Here is a 19,547-nt window from a genome sequence, read left to right on the forward strand (position 1 = left end):
ACGGAGTACTCCCAACCTTGGGCAAAAGTTTTGGATGCCATGAGGCATCCTAAGTGGCACTAGATGCCTGCATTCAATAACTGAGTCAAAATGCCAAGGCTGGGTTGGGACTGGGAGCAACATGGGATAGTGGAAGGTGTTCCTGTTCATGGCAGGGAGGTTGGAATGAGTTGAGCTTTAAGGTCCTTTCCAACCCAAACAATTCTAGTAGAGAGGTACCTTTGCATGACATGTTCCTGAAATATTTAGGAAAGAGCAATGCTTTTCATTCAGTTCCTCCTACCTGACTGTGGAGAGGATGGGACACGAATCCCTGCCCACTGCACTGCAAAAGACAAACAGAGGCAATATCCCCATGGGGACCTTCTGGCAGCTGCTAACATTGGTTGTGTTTCCAACCTTTCAGTCCATGGACATTGAGGTGGATGAAAATGGGACTCTGGACTTGAGTATGAACAAACACCGCAAGCGGGAGAGCACCTTCCCCAGCAGCAGCAGCTGCAGCAGTAGTCCCAGCATGAAGTCCCCAGACGTGTCCCAGCGCCAAAACAGCACCAGTGCCACGAGCAGCACCATGACCTCCCCCCAGTCCAGCCAGACCTCCCGCCAGGACGAATGGGATGGGCCCATCGACTACACTAAACCAAACCGCCAGCGGGAGGAGGAGCCAGAGGAGGTGAGCTGTGCCTCTTGATGCTTGAATAACAGCTCAGGGGACATTGAATGCCATGTTTCCCTGCACAGTTGTCCTGTTTTGCCCAGAACCCCCCAGTTTGTCCATTGAGCCAAGGAAAGAAATATTCCTGGCTTTGTCAGTTCTATCAGATATCAACCAGGCAGGAAGCAACTGGATCTGTTGAGATGCCCCTGCAAAGGAAGAACCCCCCATTTTACTTGTCCTGGGTCTGCAGTGTTTTCTTCATCATAAATCCTGCCAGCTCCCTTGCAGCAGTGCTGCTCCTGGTGATGTTTCTCAGGATGATTTATATCTGCCATTAGCAGCTACAGCCCTGCATGGCACTGACATTAATCCTGCAGGTGGGGAATTCAGCCATGACCCCCAGCTGGGGTGGGGGTTCTGTCTCTGAGAGCATCACCTGCCTCTCTGCCCAGGGGGAGGCTGCTGAGGAACAGTGTGAGGGGGCTGCACTGATCTTCATTCCTTCAAGACCTTGGGAAAGCTGCATGTAAATCCCTTTACAGATGTGGTTTACACTCTTCTCCTAAAAACCCAGGAAATGACAGGCTGTTGGATCTCTGGGCTGGGTGCTGTGAGGTGCTTACAGGGGGCTCAGGAGCACTGGCACTAACCCTTAGCTGCCATGAACTTGGGATTCTTTCCCACCACAGCTCAGCAGTAATGACCACACCACAACTCTGCCCCTTTCCTTGCAGTCAGAGCCTGCTGCTCACTCTTTTGCCTCCTCGGAAGCTGATGAGCAAGAAGTGTCAGAGGAGAACTTCGAAGAGAGAAAATACCCAGGTGAAGTTACTTTAACCAACTTCAAGCTGAAATTCCTCTCCAAGGACATCAAGAAAGAGCTGCTCACGTAAGTCCTGCCTTCTTGTCTCTTCCTCCCAAATCTATTAATATGCACTTAGCCAGGATGGTTGGAAACAAAATTAGTAAATACATTTTAAAAATAGGAACTGTAGCTCCCTTTCCTACTGTGATTCATCTTACTCATCCTCCTACAATTGCTGATCAATGAGGCCAAATATGTTCCGACATTACTTTGCAGTGATGAAGGGAACCCGAGAGCTTCGTGCTCTGGATTCACAGACAGGGTTGTGGGAAACTCCTTTCAGGGTCAGTTTTTCCCAGTATTTTTCCTGCAAGAGTGTTTCTGGCACGGTGATGGCACCTACCCAATGTCCTAATTCCCTGTTTTGGAACACTGGCTGATGTTGTGGAGCCAAGAGCACCCAAGGGAACTCAGCACCTTCTTGAAGAGGGTGTTGAACACAAGATGTCTCATTGAGAAGACAGGTTTTGTTGGCTTACAGCAATGGGTCCCAGCGCCGTGAAACTGCAGGAACACAAAATGTGACCTGAGGCTACAGCAATTTTCCTGTTGTGTTGCATTTTGCATTGGAGAGAGACCTTGACCCAGCTCACATCTGTCTGTCCATCGTGTGGGTGGAAGCACAGACCCAGACCTGCCCTATTGGATGGAGTATGGCTCTGCATCCACACCAATTCCCACCGGCATGGTTGATGTTTAAGGGTTTGAGCCAAACATGGCAGCTTGGACCTGGCTCTGGTCAAGGATCAGCCTGGAGGTTGTGATGGGGAATTTCCCCTCCAGGCACCCCAGCTGTTCCTGGCTTCTTTCCTGTGCATCTGACCCTCCCACACACTACACAGGCAGTTGGTGGGCACCGTTTTGCTGATCTCATCCATCCCACTCGTTATCTGCAGGCAGGAGGCTGAGGGAGCAGCCAGGCAGGGATGAGATCTGTGGGGGCAGAGCAGCAGCAGCATCTTCCCTAAATGAGCAAAGCTCAGATCAGCTGCCCTACACAAAGCTCTAAAGGGTTTTTTAAAACCCACTAGTGATGTGAACAGCAATTTCTGAGCTAGAGCCATGAAGTCCTCCTGTGCTTTAATTTTATTGTGATGGTAGAGAAATTTCCGAAATGGAAACAGCTCTGGAATAAATAAATGGTGTCATGGGCAGCCCTGAGCCTTCCCTCTCCATTTAATATCCTTGTTCCTCTCTGGCCCAGGGGCTGTAATGAATTAGCTGTAGTTAACTCAGGAGCAGACTCGCCTGCTGTGTCTGATGCTCTGTGTCTGGGTGCCGCTCTTGTGCCACTTCCAGGCAGGTGCCCCTCACCTGTATGTGTCCATCACCCCCAGGCACAGCCAGAAGTTACTGTCATTCCCTTTCGGCAGCAAACGGTGTTTGCAAGCTTTTCTTTGCAGCTGTAAGGGCTGGGAGGAAAAAAAAATCATTTCAGAAAGATGAAATCTGAAGCACCTTATTCAGATCTGAGATCTGAACAAGATGATTCCTGTAGCCAGAGTATGGCAGGAATGATCCAACCTGGCAGCAGCAGCCAGGGGCCCCATCTGTCAGGCCATGCCACCCATCAGGCTGTGTCAGTCCCCCACTGCCACCAAGCCCTCCCCTCAGCTGAAGGCTTTAAACACTTTCTTTGCCTTTGCCACAATTTTTTCTCAATTTTTTTTTCTAATTTTGTTTTTAGGATATTTATGATCTTTTAGAATTAAAAAGGGAGGAAGGGGAGCTGAAAGGGGAACAGGTGGTTTATATCCATGCAAACAGAAACACACACCGAGCTCTGATGGAGGGGCTGGTGTCAGGGGTCTGGCAGCAGGGCTGGACTGAGACACCCCAGACAGGCCCTGAGGGGGCTCTGCTGGCTCTGCCCACCCGTGGGTCTTGGGGAATCCATTCCTTTCCCACACTTATGCTCTTTGTTGTTGTTGTTGCCCAGTTGCCCAACCCCAGGCTGTGATGGCAGTGGACACATAACGGGGAACTATGCCTCTCACCGCAGGTGGGTCGACATTTTCTACGTGGTTTGAATTTTAAAAACAACTGTTTTTTTCTTTTGGTATAGTTTGTGACCATGGGGATAGTTTGGTTCTGTTTTCTCCCCCCTTCTGTTGCCCCTCTCCCTCCCCATGCCCCAGCCCTTTTTCTTTTTCCTTTTCCTTTTTCTTTTTTTTTTTTTTTTTTTTTTTTTTTTTTTGCTTATCCAGATATTCCATCTCTTCTCTTTCAGCCTTTCTGGTTGTCCTCTTGCTGACAAGAGCCTCAGAAACCTCATGGCTGCCCACTCTGCTGACCTCAAGTATGTTTGCGCTCAACTTGGAACTCCTTTTTTTTTTCTTTATTTCCAACCTTTTTTTCTCTCTTCTCCCTTCCTGCCCCCACACCTCTTGCTCTGCTTTTTGCTTTTCCATCCCCTCCCTTCTCCTTTCAAAGAGCTGATCAAAACCTGCCTGTGAGGAGCTCTGGTGGAGCCCAGCTTCCAGCTGCTGCGTTGAAGAGGCCATGGCATGGAGGAAGGACAATTCTGGGGAGGGGGCTGATGGCAGTGATTGGAAATAACCTGGATGCCTGGCAGGTTTCCTCTGGGCATTGTAGACATGTTGTTTTCTTTTTCACTTGGCATCTTCTCCCCAGCTCTTGTTGCCTAGTTTGGGCCATAACCCTTTTCATTTAACATTTTTGTCCATCTCAAATAATCCAAAGCCTGGATTTATTTTTGGGTAGGGACACAGCTGGGAGCTCACTGCCAGCACACAGCAGAGCCAACTCTTTTGGAGAACCTGGGGTGCTATTTTTATGCTACTTTTTAGGGGCTGTTTGGGATGTAGTGAGAGAGATTCCTCTTTATTTGCATGATTTGTGAGAGAATGAAAGAAGGAGTGAGCAAATGCTTGGTGAGGCCAGACCCTGAGCCAGTGGTCAAGGGCTCACAGAAACCCAAACTTCCCCATTCCCATTGCTGTTTCTGAATGGAGGAACCTAGTTTTGACATTTTCATTCAGATATCTTCCTCTGAATCCCATATTCAGCTTTGCTGTCCTCTCCAAACTCCTCTTTTTCAGTAGGAGCTTATCCTTCACAGGTGGGTTTCCCAAATGTTCTCTTAGGTTGCCTTCCCTAAAGGAAGTTGAAATTGTATTTAGTTGGGAGCACTGGGGAGACCCCAACTCTCTCCACCCAATCTGCATCTCTGGTGTAAAGCCCATCGAGATTTTTTTTTCAATCATCTCTTTCATGGGCCCAGCCCATCCTTGCAGGCTGAGTCTCCTCTGAGTTCCCAGCCTTGCTGAATCCAGTTTTTGGGCCATTTAGACCCTGAGCTTACTGAGGAGCCTCCACTGAGAGTAAAGCCTCATGAAGGGCTTTACATTGCACAGGGTCATAATGAAAAAACCCCAAAGTTCTGTGCCCTGTGTGCAGTCAGGGGTTTCTGGAGGTGAGCCAGTGGCAGCTCCACTGGTCACTAAGGCCATTGGAGAAGTCCCAAATTCCTCTGTGGTGGCTCCTGGGCTTCTCTGTGCCCCACACCAGTGTGGGGCTGGTGCCAGGAAAAGCATTCGTTAACTACCTGCTCCTTATCACAGAGGTGGACGGAGTGGCAGGATTAGCTGATATTAATAGAATTTGCTGGCGGATGGCAAGGACTGCTGTGATTAGAGCTAAGTACACTTAATCACACACTATAGACCATACACATTCTGAAAGGACCTCTTCAAAGAGCTGTGCTGAACTGGTGTTTCTCCAACAGTTTGAAAGAACAGCCAAGTGATCAGATAATTAGTGTTAAAGATATTAAAAGCTCTCAGGAGCAGTGGCCATTCCCAGTAAGGGCCAGACAAAAAGCAAATGGGCTCATCCCTGAGACTGAGCATCGTGTCCAGCCTTGCTGTGTTCCCCTCTGGCATCCAATGTCAGTGCTTTTTATCAAAACACTGTGTAAAAAGGAGACTTCTGGCCCAAAGAAGCTTGTTAATATTATTTCTTCAATTACCACTTTTTTTTTTCTATGTCCTGGTGAGGATGGGAGCAGAGGAGGGAGGAAGGGATTTTGAGATGTTATAGATTGCACAGTCACAGCTTTTCAGAACTCCAGATAAGACCATGTCAGTGTTTCTATTATAAATTCTATTTCAGGGGTTAATATCCCTGATATAAAAAAAATAGCTCCAGGCTGGAACATGCAATAAAAGGTCTCTGTTGGTATGATTTGTCTCCAGATAATTAAAAATAAAAATCAAATTACTTCTCTGTCCTCTTTAAAAATCCTGAAAGGAAGAAAGAGTTTGGTGTTAGTGTTTTCATAATTTCCTCCCACCCTGAAGCTAGAACAACAGAGAAATAGTTTTTCTTTCTACTGTAGCAGTGTACAGCTGGGAAATACCCCAGTCATCTCCCAAACCTGCAATTTCTAAATGAGTTTAAGAATTTGCACCCTCATTGAGGTCCTGCTGGATGTGTCCTGCCCTTACTGCACCAGACCCACGTGCACTTATGTTCTCCTGGCTCTGAGCCTCCCTGTTACCCCTCTAGGACCAGGCCATGTCCGTGCTCTCTTACCCGAGGTGAGGTGCCAATTTGTTTTTGCCAATGGAGATTATTCAGTGACCTGCAAACACCAAAGTCTCCCTCAGAGCTGCTGCAAAGAGGAGAATTTTGGTATTTTCTGCGCAAAAAAGAGAAAACTTTAAAAAAAGCTGTTTTCCAAGCTGCCAGACTAAAGTCACCTGTGGAAACCATTGCTGCACTGGCTCTCAGGGGGCAGAGCAGCAGTGCAGAATCACAGAACAGTTTGGGTTGGAAGGGACTTTAAAGGCCAAACCCGCGGCAGTGAGCAGGGACATCTTCAGCTACACCAGGCTGCTCAGAGCCCTGTCCAGCTTTAGGGAAAGCATCCTGCCTTTCCCAAGGGCCCTGAGCTCAGGGGCTGCCCGTGCATCACCATCCCTTCACTGCTGTGTCCTGAAGACACCAACCCGTGCCCGGCTGCAGGTACCACCCAGCCATCCAAACCAGGCACCGGTGGCTTTAGAAACAGGGCTGGAGAAAGTGGTGACACCAAAACCCCTCCCCCGAGGAGAACGGGCGCTCTGGAAGCTCCTGGATGTGCCCTGAGCTTTGCTGAAGGAGCAGTGAGCATCTCCCGCAGGTCCTGCGGCAGCGCCGCGCCTTTCCTCCCCCGGCCTCCATCACTTGACTCAAAAAGCCCTGGCTGACGGGCAGGCTGGCGTGCACATCCTCTGCAAACACTCCTCGCCTCTCTTCCTTGTCCCCATGACAACTTTTATGTCCGCCGCGTCACCTCCAGCCCCGGGAGCGGATCTCTGTGCTGAGCTCCTTCCCGTGCCTGGCCGCGGATGATGCCGTGCTGAACCCGGGCCGGTCTCCACTGCCCCTGGTGCGGCTCTGGGTGATCACAGCAGCGACCTCCAGCCTCTGCTGGAGAGCTCTGGATGCTCACTTGGAAACTCACGGCCGCGGAGGCACCCTCAGAGGTCACTCTGTAAGACAGAGGCTGACTCTGCACCAAAAGGCACCGTCTGTGGAGACCCGGTGATCCCCAGCCAGGGTCCACAGGCTGTCCCCTGCTGACTGTCCACCCTGCTGACTGTCTGCCCTGCTGACTGTCCACCCTGCCCACGGTGTTGTGGAAGGAGGGGTGCCAGGGCTAACCTCACCTTTTTCCTCCTGTTTCTCCATCATTTGCCATCAAAAGCACTGCGCAGTTTTGCTCTCTGCCGACCCTCCTGCCATGGGCTGCCCACTTGCCCTCACTGAGATTATGCTCCCCAAGTCACCCAGACCTGAGCCAAAGCCTTCTGTTGGTGGTGGCCGTGGTGGCCCTGCTGTCTAGAGCTGTCAGCTGTTTTTCTGGTTTCTGGTCTCTGCTTGGGTCCATCCTGCTGGCCCTGGACGGCCCTTGCTGTCTCCTTATGTCTTCCTAAAGATGACAAACACTGTCCTGGAGGGGCATTTTAACTCATTATCAGCTCCTGAGCTGTCCCCTTCACAAGGGTGGGGACACAGGCTGGCACCTGTGTCCTCTCATGGGACAGCAGCTCCTCACTGTGCTCCCAACATCCCAAGATGTTCCTCTCCAATGCCACAGGGATGCATTGACCTCAGTACCACGGATATTACAGACCAAATCTTGTCCTTACAGAGGGGGAAGGGGCAGGAAGGAAAAGCCTGCTCCGTGCTAACAGCGTCCAGATTTCTCTTTGAGAAGAGCTGTCACAAAGTGTCGATCCCCTGCTCACATCCCCAGGCTAATCCGAGCCTCCCTTGCCTCTGCAGGTGCCCTACTCCTGGTTGTGATGGCTCTGGTCACATAACAGGAAATTATGCATCACATAGAAGGTAAGATCTCCCTTAAATTATTTTCTGTCTAGTATCTTTCTGTGTTGCTTTTTTTTTTTTTTTTTTTTTTTTTTTTCCCCTGCAGTGGGCAGAGTTGTAAAGTTCTGAATAAAACATTAATGTTACTGACAACTGAAGCCTATTTTCATCTCTTTAATCTGACTTCTTTTTTTTTCTGATGTTTTCAGAATCTGATTAGAAACTCCTTTCAACAGAATAAAAGACAAAGGGTCAGATTTTAGCTGATGCAATGTTCCTGTTAATATTGCTACCTATTTATGACTTCTATTATCACTTTAGAACATTAATAGCACAGATCTGAGCCTTCTGTTTCAACAATTCCATTAAACATTGCAGGCTGTTAGCAGATATCTTCTTATCTAGACACCATTAATTACTGTCCATCTCCCTCAATTTTTTACTATTTTTTTTCCTTCTGACTTCTCATGATGTGAAGCTGCAAAACGAGAGAGATCAAAAACACTGTGCCAAATTCAAGGGAAAGATGACTGAAGCGGGGGAATAGCAAATGCAGAGATTCTGCCAGTGAGACAGGCCTTTCTTCTCTTTTTAACCACAGTCTGTCAGGCTGCCCTCGTGCCAAGAAAAGTGGGATCAAGATCACCCCGACAAAGGATGATAAAGAAGACCCAGAGCTGATGAAGTAAGTCTGGAAATAACTCCTGAGCAGAGCTTGTCACTCCCTCCACTTCACCTCGCACAGGTTTACGTGGGGCATCACTCAGCACCCACCCCACATCCCCCCTCACTCGTGCTGCTTTGAGAATCCTCTGCCAAAGCTCCGTGCTGTGTTTTGGTGTTGCAATTTTGATGTTTGATGGAAAAATTGGGTGGTGGGGAGGTAATGGTGTAGTTTTCTTGCAGACGTGAAAGGTAGGTTGGCAGGGCACAGTTTCTCTGCTAGCTGTACTTTGTGAAAACCACAGCAGTGTTGTAAATGAGGGTAAAACCCCACAGTCAAGTCAAACACTGCAGGTTTTTGGGAAGCAATGGGCAGGCAAGGGCTGATGGAGTAGAAACTACCCAGCCCTGAGTTGGGTCAGGATCTGGTAACCCTGAATAAGCTGTGTTTTGTGGAGTCTTTGCCGGGGCAGAATATTCTAAGTGAACTGTGTAAAAAAACCCTCTCTCTGCTGCCTCAGGCTGAAGTTTTCAAAACATCCCAGGGGGTTTATTCCTGTGGGGAATAGAGATTTGAAATTGCTTAGTCCACCTCAGGAGTTTTCATGAGCTGTGAAATCCATTTGTCCTGACTTTTAGCAAGTCTGAACATCACAGGCTCAGCATGTGGGATCTGGGATCTGTATCTCCTCACACAGCTACAGGACATGAAAGGCAGCACTGACTACAGGACCCTATTTTACTTTTTTTTTTTTTTTTTGTTACCTCAGAGCATCTCCAGCCTTTCTGAAGCCTGTACACTCAGCCAGCAAGTGCAGGTGGAAGGGAGTAAAAACCATGGAAAAAATTATCAACCACTTCCAAGAGTTTCTGGTTGCCCATGAGTGCTGGCATGCTGGCATATCTGTCCAAACCCCTTTGGCTCAGCAGACTGTCTCCAAATTGAGCTTTTTTTAAAAAAAAATATTTAATTCCCAGGGCAGGTCCAGAGGAGCAGAGGTGGATATTTCCATGTGCCCAGGTTTTGGCCTGGAGCAGAGGCTGAGGCAAAGCAGGACCCAGTGGGGGTGGAAGAACCCTGTGGGGGCTGTGGGAAGCTGGGATGTGCCTGCTGGGGGGGAAGGACCTTTCAGAAAAAGATGATATTTGAGCCATCTGCTCTGTTCTTCCTCCTCAGTCTACAGGAAGGAAAGCCTCTCAGTTAAATGAGCCGTGTGATAATTAGCAGGAGTTTGCAGAGTTTATTAAAAATTAAGCAACCTTCTCGAGAATCTGCAGGAAAAAAGCCTCTTTTGGCTCAAATACTCTGAATTGCTGGTGGTGTTGCAAGGCTGTGCCATTAACTAGTGACACAGAGAAGGAAAGGGCAGGCAGCAAACTGGTGATGTGCAACTGCTGGCTGTTGTACCTTTGCTCTCACCATGGTTGGAGTCCCCAGGTGGGAGGTCACCCCTCTCCATGGTTTCCCCAGGAACATGTGGCCTGCGGGGCTGGGGAAGCTGTGGTTTTGCTCATTTGTGCCTTCCCCATTCAGGGCAGGACAGAGCAGTTTCCCCAGTGTGGTTTCTCTGCACAGAAATCTCTTCCCAGTGCAAGGAGAAAGGAGTTTTTATGTGGCTGTTTTGTTGTGGGCCACATGGGGTGGGCTGGCAGGACACCCACGGCAGAGTGAGGGTCACCACCAGCATCCTCACCAGGGGCTGGGCTTCTCCTGGTCCACCCTAAAGATGCAAACACTGGGAAGATAAAGTTGCAAGAAATAATTTAATTGTTTGGGTTGGAAGAGATCTTAAATCTCACCTCATTCCAACCCTCTGCCATGGGGTGGGACACCTTCCACTAGACCACATTTCTCAAAGACCCATCCAGTCTGGCCTTTGAAACTTCCAGGGGTGGGGCATCCATAGATCCTCTAGGTTCCAGGCTCCAAATGGGGCTGGATTTCCTGGAAAGCTGGTGCACTCCCCCCAGACAGGTCTCAGTGGAACCATGGACATGGGTGCAGGAAATGTGAGATGGAAATGTGAAATGTGAAATGTGAAACGTGAGGATCTCTGCAGCAGCAGCAGGAGGAGGAGGCATTCCTTAACATCCCATGGCCCAGACAGCAGCCCCCCCTCTTCCCGTACACCCAGGAGGAGCAGAAGCTCCTCTGAGATGTGCAAAACAACGTGGCACAACAATCCCTGGCTGGTGCCTCCCCCCAGCCTGTGGCAGTGTTTGTCCCACCACCCACGGCAAGGTGCGCCTGGTGTGGGTTTATGTTAAGGAGCTTTGGCTCTAAATCCTTCCTCTGTCTGCACTGAACTCTACTTGGAACCCGGCCGAGTTTTGCACATCATCACCGAGGAGAAAGTCATTTAGACCCTGTTGTTTGTGCTGTTCATCCTTCAAGTAATTTGCTGCAGACGTGATTGAACAGATCACCTCAACCTTCAGCCCAGCCCATACAGCAGAAGCATCCACAGGTGTCTAATTGATCAAACGCTACTGGTGCTCCCATTAAATAATAATAATGTTAAAAAAAATTAAAATATGTCCAAGACAGCTGTTTTGCACAATAAGGCTCTGGTTTATTTTTTAACAATGAAAATGTAATAAAAGTTAAATTAACGGTGTAAAATATGTAATGGTTGGGCTGTAATGGCTGCATACCAAATGCTGGGGTTTGTCTCTTTCTCTCTTGCTCTTCCCCCCTCTCCCCCTTCTCCTTTTCCTCCTGAGGATTCAGTAATTTGCTCGTGATCATATAAAAGCAATGATGTTATGAATTTACTGAGGATCCTGCTGGCAGGGATATTATAAGTGAATTGTGCTGCATTTGCAGCTGATTAAAATCGAGATCAGCATTTTTCAAATTATCTTGGGAAAAGGCTGGGTGTAGGGCCCCCCCTTTTGCTGTCATCTCCCTTTTGTGTGGAATGTAAACAATCAGGGCAATAATTTCTGCGGTGAAACGCAGCTTGTGATTTTCAGGAGCAGCTCCGTGAATGCTTTTGCTGGAGAGCCTCAAAGTCCCTAATTGCTTCCAAACTAAGGGCATGGGGGCTATTTTTGTCATTTCTAACCTCCTTCCACCTCCCTTATTTTTGAGCAACCTCCATCAAGTAATAAACTTTTAACTGTATTTATAATTGACAAGCATTTCTAAAACAAATGCAAACCACAGCAGAAACCCTGAGAGATACACTGGGCTTGCAGGATGGCAGGATTTAGGGAGAATGCCATTAGGTGAGGAGGGAGGAAAGAAGTGCCTTTTAGAGAGCCACTCGTGTGCTTGGCAGTAGCACAAGTTGTGTTGGTACTTCCACAAGGCTCCTCACAGCCCCTGTGTGTTTCAACTGGCCATAAAGAGGCAGAAGTCTGGTAAGGGCAGGGCTCATGTGCTGCCTTGATGATAATTCCCACTTTATCCCCTTGAGAGCGTGGGTTGATCTCCCCAGAGAGGCAGGATGTGAACCAGGAGGAGGAGGAGGAGGCAAGTGAGGCCATGCTGTGGCTGCAGGGTGAGGGGTGGCCCAGATTTGTCCTGTCTGATGGTGTGCAGGCTCAGAAACCCCTCGGATGCCCTCCTGGGAGGAACAGGGCTGCAGCTCTTTGTGCACAGCCTCACCAGCTCCTGGGACTGGCTCCTGGGGAGGGCTGTGTGCCCAAGGGCACAGACAGGGCTCCTATGCTGTGTTGACTGTGCTGGTGTAGGGTGATAAGAGATGAGCCTGGGTTCATCACAGTGACACAGGGCAGAGCCAGCAGTACGTGTGTGATGGTTCAGTGTGAGTGTCAGCCTTGGGGTAGATCAGCAGTGACACAGGGCAGAGCCAGCAGTACGTGTGTGATGATTCAGCGTGGTATCAGCCTTGGGGTACATCAGGATCCCATGTCAGGCAGCCCAACCTGCCATTTTTGTCACCAGTGAGGCACCAAACACCTGGTTTCTGACACCACTGGGACCTACTTTTGCCACATGTGACGTGACCTCCACAGACTTCCCTCCTGCAGAATTCTCCTTGATTCTCTTTGGCTCTTTTGAAGGAGCGCTCGTAGCTCTTAATTTCCCATCTGCTATTTCCATCAACCACGTATCTCCCCTATAAACTCCAGACGAGACCCAAATACAAATGCTTTCTCCCCAGGCTTCCTCATTCCTTCTCATCAATAATTTCCTTCCTTTCTTTATTCCTTCCTTCTGCTCCTTCTCCTTGGTGTAACTTTGGGTCATTCCCCGTGCCCAGGTGTCCCGTTCCGGGCTGCGTGGGGCTGGGACACATCAGCGGCAAGTACGCGTCTCACCGGAGCGCCTCCGGGTGCCCCCTGGCAGCCCGCAGGCAGAAGGAAGGATCCCTCAACGGCTCCTCCTTCTCCTGGAAGTCCTTGAAGAATGAAGGCCCGACCTGCCCCACCCCAGGCTGTGATGGTTCTGGCCACGCCAACGGGAGCTTCCTCACTCACAGAAGGTAAATCCCGGGGTTCACGTCAGTGTGAGCGCGATGATTTTGCTGTGGAGAAACCTACCTGCCCGAGGATGCTGCTCGAGCAGCGTTCAGCTCCTCATGCCAGGCTTTTGATGCTGAGTTCAGTCAGGTTGAAGTTTACTGAATGGAGAAAATGTGTGGTTGTTTTAATAATCACAGAACCACAGAATGGTTTGCATTGAAAGGGACTTTAAAGATCATCTCATTGCAACCCCCCAACACCTTCCACTATCCCAGGTTGCTCCAAGCCCTGTCCAGCCTGGCATTGGATGCTTCCAGCAATCTTCCACAGCTTCTCTGGGCAGCTCTGGCCCCACTACCCTCACAGGGAAGCATTTCTTCCTAACCTCAAACCTAAATCTCTACTTGCATGCTGGAACAGAATTTGAGCACCACAAATAGGAGCTTGGTGCCCAAGAAAACCAGCCTCATCTCACCCTCCTCACCTGGCACACCTTCTCTTTTAGGAAGCAATGGGTTTTTAATCTTTGCTGAAAGAAAATCACTCTCACTTTTATAAATGGGGTGTTTTGTGGCATTATTCATAAAGCAATTTCCTCTGTACCATAAAAAGCTTTTAGAAGAACTGTCTCGCAGCTTGAATTCCACCAAATGGCACATGTTCTTATGTTGGGAACATAAGCACCTATAAATACTGAGAGTTTATGAAACCCATTTTTACTTGTTTTTCAGTTTGTCAGGGTGTCCAAGAGCTACTTTTGCTGGGAAGAAAGGAAAACTCTCAGGGGATGAAATTCTCAACACAAAGTTCAAGACCAGCGATGGTAAGATTTTCACTCCTTTGTCTTGCAGGTGTGTCAGGGTGTTGAGCACATAGATCTTTTTCTTTTTAGACTCGGGAGGTTTAAGCTGAAATCTGGGCACAGATTTCAAGGACGTCGTGTACTTTGAAGACCCATTCCTTGTGTTTTCTGGGTGTTTGTGCTGGCATGGTACCAGTCTCACTCCTTGAGTCACACATTTTAAGGGAGCAACAACAAAGAAGGCAAAAGAAGTAATGCTGAAATTCTGATTTTATTTTTTTTTTCATATATTCACTGGCATTTTTACAAATCCCTTGCAGTCATTCAGCGATTTTCACCTATTCAGGGCTTTTAATACTGAGATATTTCTGGATCTGGAATTTTGTTAGCAATGGCACTTTGCATTTTCAGTGCTATTACTGAGCTTTCTGTGGTATTTGACAAGGTTCAAGCATCGAACTTGATAGTTTGGAACCTATAAATACCTGCACTCCTCTAGAAATATTGCTTCATTTTATGGACCTCATAATTTCTCATCAAGATATGCATTAGTTTTTTAAATGGCACCATTCCAAACTCAGGATCGGAGAAAGTGACCTGACTGTTCCGGACAATCAACCTTGCCGGGTGTGGGGATGTGTTGGACTCCAACTGCTCTGCTGTCCTTTGCTTTTGCATTTACATATTGACCTGTTCAAGTATCATTGAACTGTGATAATAAAAATATTAATTATAAAGAAATAGATAGAAAAAGACAGGTGAGAGGTACGTCCTGTTTCGAGGATGTAAAAGGCAAGGTAAGGACGGTGCAGCAGGATGTGCTCAGCAGAAAGCCCAACACTTTTGCTTTTCCCAAGAGCATTTGCTGACTGCCCATGCATGACCTTCCCTCCTGCAGTTCTGGAGAATGATGAGGAGATCAAGCAGCTGAACAAGGAGATCAGTGAGCTGAACGAGTCCAACTCGGAGATGGAAGCGGCCATGGTGAAACTCCAGTCCCAGGTTTGTGTCCCTGGCCATGCATTCAAGCCCAGGGGTGATGGGTGCTGGTGGGTGCACTGGTGAGGGTTGGTAACCCTGCCATGCTTCTTGCTCCACAGATCTCCACCATGGAGAAGAACCTGAAGAACATTGAGGAGGAAAACAAAATCATAGAGGAGCAAAATGAAGCCCTGTTCCTGGAGCTCTCAGGGTTGAGCCAGGCTCTCATCCAAAGTCTTGCCAACATCCGCCTTCCGCACATGGTAAGAAACTTTGACAGTGCTCAGCCCAAGCTGGCATCATCGAGGGAGCTGTGCCAAACCCAATTCATGATAAGGCTTTTTCACAATTAAAGAGTGGGAGAATTTCTTTCCCTACACCTATGTGTCCTTTATAAGATCAGTACTTTTCCCTTATCTCTGAAGCTTGCATTGTATCTCCCTTTTGTTGTCATTTTCTGCTGATCTCCCTTTTTATCTATTGTTCTGTCTCATTACATCTGGGAGCACTATCACAAAATAGGAAACTTTATCAAGGGCACCCAGTGCCTTTCAGGCTAAGACAGCACAAGCAGAGATCAGGAGGGATTGAATTTCAACGTCAGAAAGATCTTAGAGCTCCTATTACAATGCAGGTAGTTTCAATTCAGTTTTGAATAGCTGGCAGCTAAAGAATAGCATTCTTAAAGAGAGTGTATTTTGTTTAATTTAACAAGGTCTAACAGCCCACAGCACGTTACCACAGAGTTACTGAGAAATGAAAAGACTGCATTAAAATAGTAAAACCACAAAAGGCTATTAATTACCTTCTCTCTATTCCCAGGAATGTAATTACTGTTGTCAAAACCAGGTGTGTGGAGGTGGGGCTCATGTTGTTGAGGAAGCTGTCCTCTTACAACTCATAAAAGACCATTGCAATGATCAGAGGAATAAGCTTTTGATTTATTTTTTCTTCCATCCTTTTTTTTTTTTTTTGGGAATCCTTTTCATTGGGGTTTGTATTTAAATTCAGGCTGGTTGGAGAGAAGCCATCCTCCAGCAGAGCAGTTTTGGATAGTATTCACCCAGCTGCCTAACTGGCAGAAAACCACTCGCTGAGAGCTTTTTTGTAAAGTATTTGACACATAAAGGTCAAATAAACTGTTCAGCAAATATTTTTTCAAGGTTTCAGGCAACTCTAATTAAATGATGCCCATGAGACTTTTTTGCTCATTTCATTCCTGTTCTTTTTCTTCCTTCTCCCTCTCTTTTTTCCCCCATTAAGCCCAAGTTAGATATTTGCAATGCCCCTCAAAAGCAGAAGCTGTACTGCAGCAGAGAGCTGGGCTGGGCAGCTGTGAGCCCAAGGTGACCCGACTTTGCCTTTGGTTCCCTCCGTGACGTTTCAACAGTCCTGTTGTCCTCCAGCCCTTCATTTCCATGCCTTAATTCAGCCTCCAGCCTGTCAGGCTGCCTGCACATACTTAACCCGATGCTGTTAATGGCTCCACAAGGCCTGTGCATAAAATTAAGGACCTGGTTAAGATCTGCTGGGATTAGGGCGATGATGAGATCCCTGTAGATGCAGCACTGCACACAAAAAGGCTTTGATGTGGAGACCTTTGGCTGTCTGTACATACAGAGAATCATGGAATGGTTCGGGTCAGGAGGGACTTTAAAACTCAAACTGGTCAAGCCCTCTGCCATGAGTAAGGACACCTTCCCCCAGACCTGGTTTCTCCAAGCCTGGCCTTGAGCACTTTTAGGAATGTACAACTTCTCTGGGCACTAAAATAAGCTGATGATTTATTGCAAAGACTCTCATCCTCTTCCTGCTCTTCTACTAATGCTTTTATTTGACTTTTTTTTTTTTTTTTGGCTGCAGGATCCAATTAGTGAGCAGAACTTTGATGCCTATGTGAACACGCTGACAGACATGTACACCAACCAGGAGTGCTACCAGAACCCGGAGAACAAGGACCTGCTGGAGAGCATCAAGCAAGCTGTCAAGGGCATCCAGGTGTAGCGATGGAGAGCAGCAAGCAAACAGACTGTAAGATGGAACTTCCCCTCCAAGTATTCAGGTTTACAAGTTAGAAAACTTGTTTAATGAATGAAAAAAAAAAAAGAAAAAAAAAAAGGACCAAAATGTAACCAAGAGGCCATTCTGAGACATGGAACTGATCAAACTCAATGTTCTCGTTTACTTAACTTTGGACCTTCTTGAGAAAAGTGGGATTTTTTTCCACCTTGACCACGAAGTAGATCAGGATGGAAAGTCAAACTCTCCAGTAGGCTGTGGGGCTCGGTAGCAGGTGAAGAGCAGGCATCTTCCATGAGTTGCTTGTTCTTGCAGAATAGATCCAAGGGTTAAAATGTTACAAGAACAGGGTCTTGTCTGATCCAAGACTAGTGTATGACTGGCTTAAACCCTCATGTTGTCTATGGTCGTATGTCCAGATCACCTACTCACACATGAGTTATGTTCTATGTTGCTACAAGTGCTGGAGCTGCAAGCTACCTGTAAATCTGAACCTGTGCTGGGCCTCCCAACCCTGAAGTGTTCAGATATCCACTGGGCATGGGAACTCTGAAGTATTATAAAGTAGCTTATTTTTATTTTCTGAAAGAAATCTGAAGAGCAGTTCTGGATCTCCAGTGGAAAGCGCAATGGAAAAAAGGTTCTCAGGGAAGCTTTTGGAGTTTGCAACTACAGTATTCCTTTGTCTGTCTTAAATATAAGAGTAGCTATTATGAATAGGCCAATTCCAGATATTTCAAACAGAAGAATTTCTTTAATGTGTCATGGTCCGGTGTATATGATTTTTTGGAAATCTGTTTGATGACAGTTCTGGTTATTTTCATTATTGTGATCATCCCTACAGTGGCGCAGTACTGCCAGTCCAGAGATCATACATCAATGCCAGAGAACGGTTGAGATTGTGATGAACAAAACAAAACAAATCAAATCAAAAAGAAGCAAAAACCAACAAAAAGAGAGATGTTAATTCATGGCCAGAAAAGTGCTTATGTACCGTGAACCAGGAGTTGATTCCTTGCACGTACCCACAGGGCAATGAGGATGGTTTGGTTTGGTGTTCTAGGATTTGCGCGAAATCACAGCACGAGCGCCATTCTGCAACAAAGGAAAAAAAAAAACGGAAACAAAGGAAAAATAAAAGAGGATTCAGGTATTGGGAATTCTTCCAAAGAAGCAGTTGTAAGCAGCTGGGTACACGCAGCCCTCTGTGCACTTAGAGAACAACTCTGTGAATGTCTTCGGGGCGCTGCTCTGCAGCACTGCTCCATGGCCAGGGCCAGCTGTCACCCCATGGGGCTGCTCCCCCTCTTCGCTCCCACCTGAGCTCACTTCCTTCCCCAAACACTTCAGTGGGGCAGAACCCCCAGCATGGGGGCATCCCATATCCCACATCCTATATCCTGCATCACTCCCGGCCATGGGGCAGGCAGAGCTGGGGAGGATCTTGTTGACCCCAACAAAAGGCAAAAGTGTGGTGTCGTTTCAAGCCAAATCCTGCAGATATTTAGGGTAGGATTCCCAATTTGGGGAAGTCAGTGGAAAGTCCCAGTGGCTACCATGGCTACTGGATCTGGCCTGGAAGCCCATGAGTGGGCTGGACTGGAGTTGTTCCCTGTGTGAAGTTCCATAGGGCAGGTGGCCTGGGTGGGCTTGCTCCCATACTTAAGTGTTCGCAGGATCAGACTCCACGAGTTCACTTATTTTAGAACCCATTCCAAGTGCAAAAATACAAAAAAAAATAAAAAAAAAAAAAGGGAAGAAAAGTATAAAATTTGAGGTGTTAAAAACACAACGTTCTTAACATGTAAATAGAGTCCAAATTGATTGTGACTGCAATTCAGTTAGTATTTAAAAGTAGAGAAATTGCACTTACTGGAAGAAAGAGAAGAAAAAAAAAAAGTAGTTAGTTTAATTATGCTGTAAATTATTTAATTTTGGCAAGATGTATGTAATTTATATTTACAACACCTTATGTTAACTTTTTGCTATTTATTTAACTTTTTTATTTATTAATTTTATACTTATTTTAAACTGGACACTGCACCATAGAAATGAAGATAAAAGAAGCAAAAAAAAAAGTTAAAAATTAAAACTTTGACCGTAAAAAAATGATATTCCAAAAAAAAAAGAAAAAAAAAGAAAAAAACCCTATCTACAACTCCTACTTGTAATTTTGATGCAACCAAGTTATTTTTTATATATTTTGTTATTTATTCTTTTAATGATGGGAATTTTTTTAAAGATATTTTATAACTGAGACATTTTGATAATTTTTTGGTTTGTTTTTTTGTGGGGGCAGGGGCACTGGGGGAAAGAGAGACTTTTTCAGTTTTCCTTTTTTTTCATTCATATTGTTTCAGGCACTGATAACAGGAAATGAAAATTCTGTATTTATTATTTATTTAATATTTAAGTCGGGAAAAAAAATGAACTGTGCTCTTGTTGTATATTTATTTTGTTGTTTGTGTGTTGGTTATGTGATGACTGAGTACTTGTTTATGTGAAGGAATACTGTTAATATTTAAATAATAAAGAGTCACATTGAAAGTTATAGCAGGCTACATGTTATTCTGTGAAAACAAATACTGTGATCTACTTTCCTCAGGAAATGTATTTTGCAGACAGAACTTCCTTATGTACTGGCAGGGTTATTTCATAATAAAGCCCAGTTCTGTTTGTGACTTTAGTTCCTATGGTCTTTCTTCAAGCTGTTGCCAACGTGTCCCTGCTAGGCTTTGTCCTTGTCCTGCACAGTGGCTTGGGGGTGGTCACTGTGTCCCTGCTCT

At 46.7% G+C, this 19,547-nt stretch overlaps 1 protein-coding gene across 7 annotated transcripts in view; it reads left to right on the forward strand.

Annotated features, from left to right (window-relative positions):
* MYT1 (myelin transcription factor 1) overlaps window positions 1-19,312 on the forward strand; it is a 64,929-nt gene extending 45,617 nt beyond the window's left edge. For all 7 annotated transcript variants that reach the window (XM_038159167.1, XM_038159171.1, XM_038159169.1 and 4 more), the window contains 11 exons: window positions 407-676; window positions 1,396-1,550; window positions 3,466-3,528; window positions 3,757-3,825; window positions 7,821-7,883; window positions 8,464-8,547; window positions 12,758-12,979; window positions 13,691-13,782; window positions 14,660-14,763; window positions 14,862-15,005; window positions 16,606-19,312. In XM_038159167.1, coding sequence (XP_038015095.1) covers window positions 407-676; window positions 1,396-1,550; window positions 3,466-3,528; window positions 3,757-3,825; window positions 7,821-7,883; window positions 8,464-8,547; window positions 12,758-12,979; window positions 13,691-13,782; window positions 14,660-14,763; window positions 14,862-15,005; window positions 16,606-16,746 — 1,407 coding nt within the window. In that variant the 3' untranslated portion in view covers window positions 16,747-19,312. The remainder of the gene's footprint in view (window positions 1-406; window positions 677-1,395; window positions 1,551-3,465; window positions 3,529-3,756; window positions 3,826-7,820; window positions 7,884-8,463; window positions 8,548-12,757; window positions 12,980-13,690; window positions 13,783-14,659; window positions 14,764-14,861; window positions 15,006-16,605) is intronic.
* Window positions 19,313-19,547: the final 235 nt, after the last annotated feature.

Source organism: Motacilla alba, chromosome 20 (assembly GCF_015832195.1).
Source record: "Motacilla alba alba isolate MOTALB_02 chromosome 20, Motacilla_alba_V1.0_pri, whole genome shotgun sequence".
In the NCBI taxonomy this organism is placed as follows: domain Eukaryota; kingdom Metazoa; phylum Chordata; class Aves; order Passeriformes; family Motacillidae; genus Motacilla; species Motacilla alba.